Raw genomic sequence first — 9,422 nt, forward strand, 5'->3', positions numbered from 1 at the left:
TATGATATCCTTCTAAGATACAAAAAATAGAACCATAATAAAATCTCATGTGTGATGTTATACAGGTAGTTCTCTCTTAACAATGGTAATTGGGACTGGAAACTCTGTCGTTAAGCGGCACGGTTGTTAAGCACGACAACATGTAGCAACAGCAGTTCTGGTAGTCCCAGTTGCTGTCATTAAGCAAGGACTGTGCAGGTCATTAAGCAAGGACCTCACATGACTGTGACTTCCAACTTCCTGCCAGCTTCCTCATTGACTTTGCTTGTGGGGAGCTGGCAAGAAAGGTTGCAGATCATGATCACATGACTGCAGGAAGCTGAAATGTAATTGCAGGCCAGTTGCCGAGCGCCTGAATCGCGATCATGTGATCTCAGGGATGCTGTGACTGCCGCAATTACAAGGACCAATCATAAGTACCACCTATGTTCATCACCATTGTAACTTCGAACCATTGCTGAATGAGTGGTCATTAAATGAGGACTACCTGTACTCTGCCCCTTTCCTGCATGACATGATGTGGCATGTGCCTATAAAAGGGCTGGAGCTTGCACTGTGATAGCATGATGCTGCTAAATGCATAGGATCCTGTAGACACCTCAGATTTCCTAAACACTGAAAGAGTGGGGGCAAATATAACTCCTAAGGGAGTATTTTCCATAGCCCAACAACAATGCAACAGAAGGGCCTTGCCTACATGTATTAAGCTCTGTTAGTGGAGTTATCTTCAAGAGAGCCTCTCCTGATCTTAACCAATGGACAGGTTCATAATGAGACAGATTGCTTAGATAGTCACACCCTAAGGCATTTAGGGCTTTTAAATTCAATTGTGCCCAGTAAACAATTGGCAAGCATCCATACCTTTTTGGACAAACATATTATCCCTGTGTCTAACCTTTCGTTATTAGTCTAGCTGCTAACATTTTGCACCAACTGCAATTTCTGGACATATGCTATAGAAGTTAAGATGGAACCAAGGCATGGGTCAGGTAACTAGTCTGAATTAGCTGAATCCATCCTTAGTCTTAGCTCAGCAGTTATTTTGAAATAATCCAACCCTCTTGTATGTTTTATTTTGCAGGTTCAAAATAAACTATTTTGTTTCCTTACTATCCAGCTCCTCCCTGGGCAGGTGACCATTCTAGTCAAAAGCTGGGTAAACAACATTTCTTCACTTCTCCTAACTCTTCTAGAGTTTCTTCACCAGCACAGCTTTTCAGGAAATCTGTGGAGAGGCTGAAGCGAATGAGAACAAAACTTCAGTTGGTGGATTTAGCTGGTAGCGAATGTGTTGGTAAGCTAGTCTTTGGAACAAAACAGTCCTGTGCTTATGAAGCTACAACCCTACACGTGGGCCAGTTTGCACTTAGTTTTAGAAGATAAGTGCAACAAATAAACGCTCCAAGGATCACATCAGAAATCTATCAAGTTAGATTTTTGATGTCAGGCTCAGCTCTCTGGAGAACGGGAGCTGGCAATGTTTGAGCAGCCCCAAACCACATTTGTTTTAGTATCAGTGGATAGGAAAGGATCAGGGGTGGGAGAAAGCCTTTCCCCCTCCATTTGTTCTGAGGTTGTGGTTATTAAACTGCTTGTTAAGTCTCTTGGAAGTTTGACATTTTTCTTCTGCTTCTGAAATCCACTGAAAATGTCACCACCTTTATTTAGTAGTTTGAAGCCAATTTTAGCACCATGCTCATGATGAAGCCAGGAGGCAGAAAAAGGGCATTTGCTGGCTACTGCTGTAGAATATGCTCACATTCGTTGCTTAAAATTTATGAAATACTTATTCTCCTGAAAAAAGTCAAAGAGTTCCAAACTGCCCTCCTAACTTTTTTTTTGACAAAGCTTCAAAGTGAATGTGCTGATATTTTTTTGTTGTCTTATTAAAAATTGAGTTATGCTGGTGGCATGCAAATGCTAGAACTCAGCAAACAATCTGCTTTACCTATCTTTTGCCTTCTTTACAAGCACCCATGTATTGCTTTACCCTTGGTCCTTAAAAACTAAACAAGGGAGTTGGCCAAGAACATTATATTTCCTGACCTTTGAATATTTAGTATTTAGTCAGCTATAGTATGCTGGTGCCACACTGCATGATAGTTGGTATAAATTAGTATAAGCTTTCATTGCCAAGTGAACCTTTCTTATTGCCAGTCCAAGGAACCTCATTCTATCTGCCCCTCCCCATTTTCTCTCCACACCCCCAAATAGTCAGCATTTTGAGTTTGTTGAATGTGCTCAACCTCTGTTGAATCCCATTTTGTTTTTGTGCTTTTGTTGACTGAAAAATGGTTGTACTTTGGCAAACCTCATCATTCTTCTAGCCCTGCTATTCTTGGTAGGTAGTTAGCCCCGGGTTTGCTATATGAAGATAGGCACCCATGGAACGAGTTCACTTTTCATATATACAATAGGCCTATCTCTTCATCTTGAGATGCAAGGGGCGAGGGAGCCCCTTGGATGAATAAATCTTCCCAATAAGATAGCTTTCTCATTTCTAAGCCATGATGCCCAGCCAGGGAAGCTATGTTCATGTTATGGCTAACAATCCTGCAGTGCTAATACATTTACCACGTTAAATCCATTAGGTGTGCTTGCACCTTGAGATTATGCTCTTTAAGCAGAAATTTAAATATACCACATATCTGTTAAAATTGACTTAATTTGTGAAGACTTAATCCTCTGGAGGAAGCTCTAATTTTGGGAAAGATGGAGGGAAAGAGAAGGAGGACAATCAGCAGCAAGGTGGATAGACTCAGTTACAGGGGCAAAGAGTGCAATGGTGGAAGTCCTGAAGGACCAGGTTAGGGACAGATTGTCATGAAGAAAATCTATGTGATTGCTAGGAGTCGAAAATGACTTGATGGCACATAATCAATCAGTGTGAATAAAGCTTTTTTAGCCTTCTTATGGAAAAGAATACTAAGAGGAATATTAATGGATTTTATTTTTCTGTTTTATTAATTTCTTGTTTTCTTTGGCTTCTACCCTCCCCAAATACTTTCTTCCTTTTTTAAAACACGGGTTTCCCCCGCAAATCCTGATCATTTCCTAAAGGACAAGCTTCCTTACCAATAAAAACCACTTAGTCAAATGTAACCTTCCAGAAATAATGTTTTGAAAACTGAATCTAGATTATAAAAGAACACTTTATGTGGCTGCCAAGTGCTTTTTTTTCTGGTCACTGTTTTAAGAATACATTCTTAAAGTGAACCTTCAAAAGATTTTAAAGTTTATTTTTTACAACAGAATGCAGTTGAACCATATTATGCATTGCCATCATTCACGGATGAGAACCATTCGATGGTCTGTTCCTATGAAAACCCAGATCTTGGTGGGGAGGTATCACTTAGCGTCATTAACTGCAAGCATTAATACCCATTTGCCTATATTAACATTTTATATAATCAATAGATTAACACAGTAATCCTAAACACATTTATTCAGAATTAAATCCAGCTGTGTTCAGGGGAGCTCTTTCCCAACTCCACAGATTTAGGATTGCAATTATGCTCCAAATTAGGATTATAGAAGGACTTTGCTGAAGAGAGAAAGGAAAACAAATATTTTACTTCTCTAACATTGAGAGCAATCTTAGTATGATCTTCTCTACCACAAACTGTGTCCTATTTTGGCTGTGACAAGATCACTTTTACTAAAGTTGAATTTTCAAGCTGAATGTTTTATTTGAATTGATTATTGAAGTGTGAGAATGTGATGTATATTACATCAGAGCAATATTGATTGCCAGCGTTTCCCTCATGTGGTAAATGCTAGTTTGGAGCACTTGGGTCATTCAAATGAAATAGTTTAGTTTATACTGCCTTAAAAGTTAATGTGGGAATTGGACTTCTGTGCAAAAAAATAAAAAAGTTAAAAGTTAAATCTAGGCTACTTATTTTAGGTATGCATAATCCCTCTCAATTTAACAGTATTACCTTACCAACAAAGTGCCTTCTATTCATTGTTATTATTTTGTCTTTACATTTATATCTATATATCTCAAATATGTTTTAAAATATTTGTGGACTTTATTAAAATTCCTCTTCCACTTTTTCATCAAAAACAATTCCAAAGTGAGGATTTTGTAGAGAGAAAAGTTGCTGTACTTATAAGGTTTGTGTTTTGCATGAATCCTTTACAGTAATTTTATGTATCTTCTATTACTCAGATTAACCCTTTATCTATCTGGTTTTCTTTAAGTATGGTGGGATTATAGTTCTCAGAATACAGTTAGGCCATACTAAGCAGGATGGTCATTGATGTCTGGGAATTCTGGGAGTTGCAGTCCCATAAGAAGGACAACTGGCCGGGAAAAGTTGCAGCAACTCATCTCACAGATTTTAACATGGCCTTAAAAGTCCTTCTCCATTCTGATGGTATGGATTATATGTCTACCTCTTCAACCTCATGTAAAACCAGAGTGTAAATAAATGTTTCCTGTTTCCTGCCACAAAGGTTCCTCAGCTGTATTCATCCCTTCTCCATTGACTGATTATGTGCCATCATGCCATTGTGGACTCCTAGTGACCACATAGATAGGTTTTCTCCATGATGATCTGTTCCTCACCTGGTTCTTCAGCTCTTCCAATGGGTCACTGATCGCTACTGTAACTGAGTCTATCTGCCTTGCTGCTAGCCATCCTTTTGTTCTCTTTCCTTCCTTGCCTAGCAGCGGAGAGCTAGGTCTTCTCATAATGTGTCCAAAGTAGGACCGTTTGAGTCTGATTATTTGTGCCTCAAGTGAAAACTCTGGGTTGTTTTTCTCGATGAAACATATGTTTGTTTTTTTGGCTGTCCACGGTATTCTCAAGAGTCTTCTCCAATTTTTTGTCCGTTCAGCAAGCAAAAATCAAATGTAGCATATGCAGGAATTAAAAGTGTAAAAGCATGGAAAAAACATTACTTTTGTTTTCAGATGTGTTTTTTATGATTACTGTTCTAGGTATGTCTGGTGTAACTGGGTCACTGTTGAGAGAGACTTCCTTCATTAATCGCAGCTTGTCTGCTCTAGCAGATGTACTTGGTGCCATATCAGAACAGCACTCCCATATTCCATATCGAAATAGCAAACTTACGCATTTACTACAGGATGCCATAGGTGATTATAGATTGTTACAATAAAATACTTATCTTATACTTACTTATATACTTATTATAATTATATAATTATAACTATGTTGTATTTCTATACTGATCTTCAAATATATAACTGATACAGAAGTGTGACTTCAAGAAACAGGTGATTTTATTGATAGTATACGAAATCCTTATTTCAAGCAAGGAGAGAGACTAGATCCTCTAGATGTTCATTTTTTATTTTCCTAGCAAGATTCCTATTACTTGAACATGTGACAGACATAAACCAAGTACAGTCCACATGAAAACTCTCATTATACATGTGTTGTGTTGTGTTGTGTTGTGTTGTATTGCACTGTATAACAGGGGGACCTTGCAGAGGAACTGGGAATGAAAACAAGGAATATGAAGTTATTACTTCTTTGTAAAATGAGATGGTTATCAGAATTAAAAAATAGCCCTTCTGGATCAGACCAAGGTGCCTCTGAATCCCTCACTGCATTTCTCACAGTGGCCAAAACAGATGTTTCTGGACTGTTCACAAGCAGATGTAGACATACTCCTTTCCTGTTCTCCCCGACAGCTGGTGCATGGAGACATGCTGCCACCAATCAGGAGGAATATTGGATTCTTTAGATGAGTGGCCCTTGACAGACCTGTCCATACATTTATCCAATCTGCCATGTTGGTGGTCATCACAATGCCTTCTGGTAATTATGCATGGTATAAAGAAGTACTGTTCTAAACCTTCCAAGCAACTTCTTTGACTCTTGCTGGTCCTAGAGTTTTCGGCAAGGGGGAAAATCTTGCTGGCCATTTTCTCCATGCTATGTGTGACCTCAGTCATGCCTCCCCCCACCCCCCTTTGCTTTTTCTAAATAGTTCCAAATGTTCTCGTTGTTTCTCATACAGAGGGTGTTTGAATGCCTTGATCATTTTGCTTGCCCTCTTCTGAAACTTTTATAGCTGTTTTATACTTACCATTTGGTTAATGATTTAGCCACTTAAAGAGATCCTTCTAGAGCTCCTCACAAACCCTTTTGGTTTTCCCTACCATTTGTTATTATTTGCACACTTGAGCAGCTCACTGCTTACCCTGAGTCAAGATCATTTATGAACAAGCTGAAAACCACTAATTTCAGGGACTCCGCTTCTTACTCCCTCCATTGAAAAATGTGCCCTTTATTCCTAGTCTTTGCTTTGCTTTCTAACCAATTAACAATCCATAAAAGCACAGATTCTCCTATCTCATGGCTACTAAATTTACTTAAGAGCTTTTAATGAAAAACTTAGCTTTTGAACATCCAAATACACTATGTCAACAGAGTAACATCCATCCACAGGCCTACTGATGCTTTAAAAAACCCTGATGAAGCAGGATTCATGTCAATTTTTTTTCAGCAAGGCTTGTGATTTTTAGTTTGATTACCATTTCTACTAACCTATCTGAAACTGAGGTTACGCTGACTCTTCTATAATTTCCTGGACTTCCTGGGTCCCTTTTTCAGAATTGGTTATACATTGGCTAGCTCTCAGTTTCTGGTACTGATCCTTACACATTTTTGCTAAGAGATCAGCAATTTCATCTTTTAAGTTTTCAGAGAACTCTCAGGTGGCTGCCATCAGGATCTGGTGATTTGTTATTATTCTGGTGTCCTAGAATTATTCTGCTGTCCTTCTCTTACTTCAATTTGCTTTGGTTTTCTGTTCATACTTTTAACATGGGCCTCATGTAAGGTATAAAATAGTCCTTATAACTGCCTTGCTGTTGCAAAACTACACCCTTTAAACACAGACTTGCAAATTCAGTTGTAAAGCTTCCACTAAGAGATCTTAAGAACTTGATCTTTGCATTCCTTAGTCCAGTGTTTCTCAACTTTAGCAACTTTAAGATGTGTGGACTTCAACTCCCAGAATCCCCAGCCAGCAAGGTTGAAAAACACTGTCTTCATCAGACAGGAATGATTCAAACCTTGCTTTATTAAATGTTTATATTATATTTATCTCCCAAACTTTCTGGTGTCAAGGTTTGGCATTTGGGCAATTCAACCAGATAACATATGGAATGTCCTGAAATAAAATCAGTAAAAATGTATGTCTTCTTCATTCTTTTTAGGTGGTGATGCAAAGTTGCTGGTCTTGTTGTGTGTCTCTCCAAGCCAGAAGTACATAACAGAATCACTTCAAACCCTGGGATTTGGGTCTCGTGCTCGGCAAGTTCAGAGGGGGCATGCCAAGAAAAGAAATGAACTGGTGCTAAACAAATCCAAATAAAACATAAGCCTCCTGTGGATTAAAACTTTATTAATGAGTTCCTCAGACTGGAATATAATCTTGTTATGAAAAAATATAAATTGCCCTTTAAAATTTGTATTGGCAAGACATAAATATGCTTAGCAGTATTTCTGTTCCAAAAATAATTGGGGATATTAAAAAAAAACAAAAACCTACCACATAGGATAATGTCTTTTAGAAAGAGGAGCAAGATGCCAATGTTTGTAGGAGAAAATCTTTTAGGCATAGTGAACTTCTACAATCTGGATTGTAGCTATGCAGTTAATTCCATATGAGTAGAGCTCAACCTCTGATAAATACATGGAGAAATGGTCACTATCACAACCTTTCTCCAACATTCACCCATAGCTTTTCCAAGCACATTCCAATAACCACTTTGAACACATCCATTCACCTTATCTGTTGTCTTCCCTTTCTTCTCTCACTCTTGCCAAGCATTATCATTTTTTTCCAATCCATCATCTGCTCAAATCACTTGCCCAAAGTCTTACAGTTTACTATAGTTGAGTAACAGGAGTCTACTGGATACTGAAGTTATTACGGTTTGCTGGAAAAATATACGGCCTCTCTGGAAGTTTATTTTTTCTCACACGTGTAAAGCAGGCATTCTCAAAGCTTATGGTGCCATGATTCCCAAATGAATGACTGAACGTACAAACGAATTAATTAATGAATGCAATCTGTGACTCCTTCCTTCCTTCCTTCCTTCCATCCATCCATCACACTGCCATTGGTTGTCCTGCCAGGGAAGAGTTTGATCTGGCAGTTACCCAACAAGAGAAGCTTGCACCCCAAAGCTGAATCATTGTCAGAGCTCACTCCCGGGGCTTGGGCTTCTCTTCAACAGCTTTTGTACTTGCAGCAAAGGCTCTTCTAGCAGCCCCAACTCACCCCTGAATGCCACTGAAGAGAATTTGGCCAGGATCAAGACACTGTTGCCTGGACTCACTTTTCCCCTCTTCCAAGGGTTGTCTCTTGCAAGATAACAATGTGTTGAAGAACAGCCCTGGTCTTGTGTCCCATGCATGGTCAAGTCCAGCATCAATTTCTGCTTGTCCAACCAGATCTAGTAGAGAAGGCAAGGGTCCTTTCTATCAAGCAATGCCACTTCGTTGGACCCCAGGTTAGTGCCTTCTCAGTGGCAGCACCTGCTCTGTGGGACACCATCCCTCAGGAGATTCAGATGGCCCCAAACCTGTTAACCTTTTGCAAGGCATTGAAGACCTGGCTGTTTCTCCAGGCATGTGGGTCAGGTGGGTAGATGAGCCCAGTTGTACTGATGTGTTTTTTCAGTGAGTGGAGTTATTGTTTATCCTTGGATGCCAGGGGTCAAATGTGGTGGGTTTTCTGTGTTTTAATCTTTGTAAGCTGCGAAGGAAGGAAGGCAGGCAGGCAGGCAGGCAGGCAAAGGGTGCTTGCATCCAGGCAGAGTAGGACTATGTGCAATCCCCAATCCCCTTCAACTATACACCCCCACAGAAGTCATGACCCACAGTTTGAGAACTTCTAATGGAGAATATGAACACAGAAACCATTCAGGTTTCAAAATAACAACTGATTATAAGAAAAGAACAAATACATTTATCTTCATCTAAAAACAGAAGTACTCTGTAAGGATTAACATTTACGTACTTCTCTGACACTGCAAAAACATGAGTAAGAAAATTTGTCAGGTAATCAGAAGCCATGATTTTACTTTTGGCTCAAGGAAACAATATTTTCCATGAGGAGAACTGGGATAATTCACATTTAGAATGAGAAGGAAGAATAATTGCTCATGGAGTTTCTAATCATCAGGGTTTAAAATTATTTTTTCTTTCCTTCCCAAAGTTAGCTTATTATGATTTTGTTAGTCAATTTGCATAATTTAGTTTAAGGATATTATAACACCTTGGGTTTAAGGAAATGGAATGCAAGTTGCCTCGAGGGACAAGTTAAATACATACTATTTTTCTTTATGCGTACCTTGGCCTGACTCAAGAACATATTCACTTGACATAAAATAGATTGCTGTTCAGTATATGTGATCATCTGGTTCATAAATT

The 9,422-nt window shown here is 38.9% G+C and overlaps 1 protein-coding gene across 1 annotated transcript in view; it reads left to right on the plus strand.

Moving 5' to 3' along the window:
• KIF25 (kinesin family member 25) overlaps positions 1 to 7,356 on the plus strand; it is a 37,335-nt gene extending 29,979 nt beyond the window's left edge. Inside the window, exons 13-15 of the mRNA XM_088151107.1 lie at positions 1,118 to 1,294; positions 4,949 to 5,104; positions 7,199 to 7,356. Of these exons, the coding sequence (XP_088007233.1) occupies positions 1,118 to 1,294; positions 4,949 to 5,104; positions 7,199 to 7,356 (491 nt within the window). The remainder of the gene's footprint in view (positions 1 to 1,117; positions 1,295 to 4,948; positions 5,105 to 7,198) is intronic.
• The last annotated feature ends 2,066 nt before the right edge of the window (positions 7,357 to 9,422 follow it).

Source organism: Python bivittatus, unplaced genomic scaffold (genome assembly GCF_059951505.1).
Source record: "Python bivittatus isolate LINGU-HERP-01145 unplaced genomic scaffold, Pbiv_v1 ctg000020_np1212, whole genome shotgun sequence".
Lineage (NCBI taxonomy): Eukaryota > Metazoa > Chordata > Lepidosauria > Squamata > Pythonidae > Python > Python bivittatus.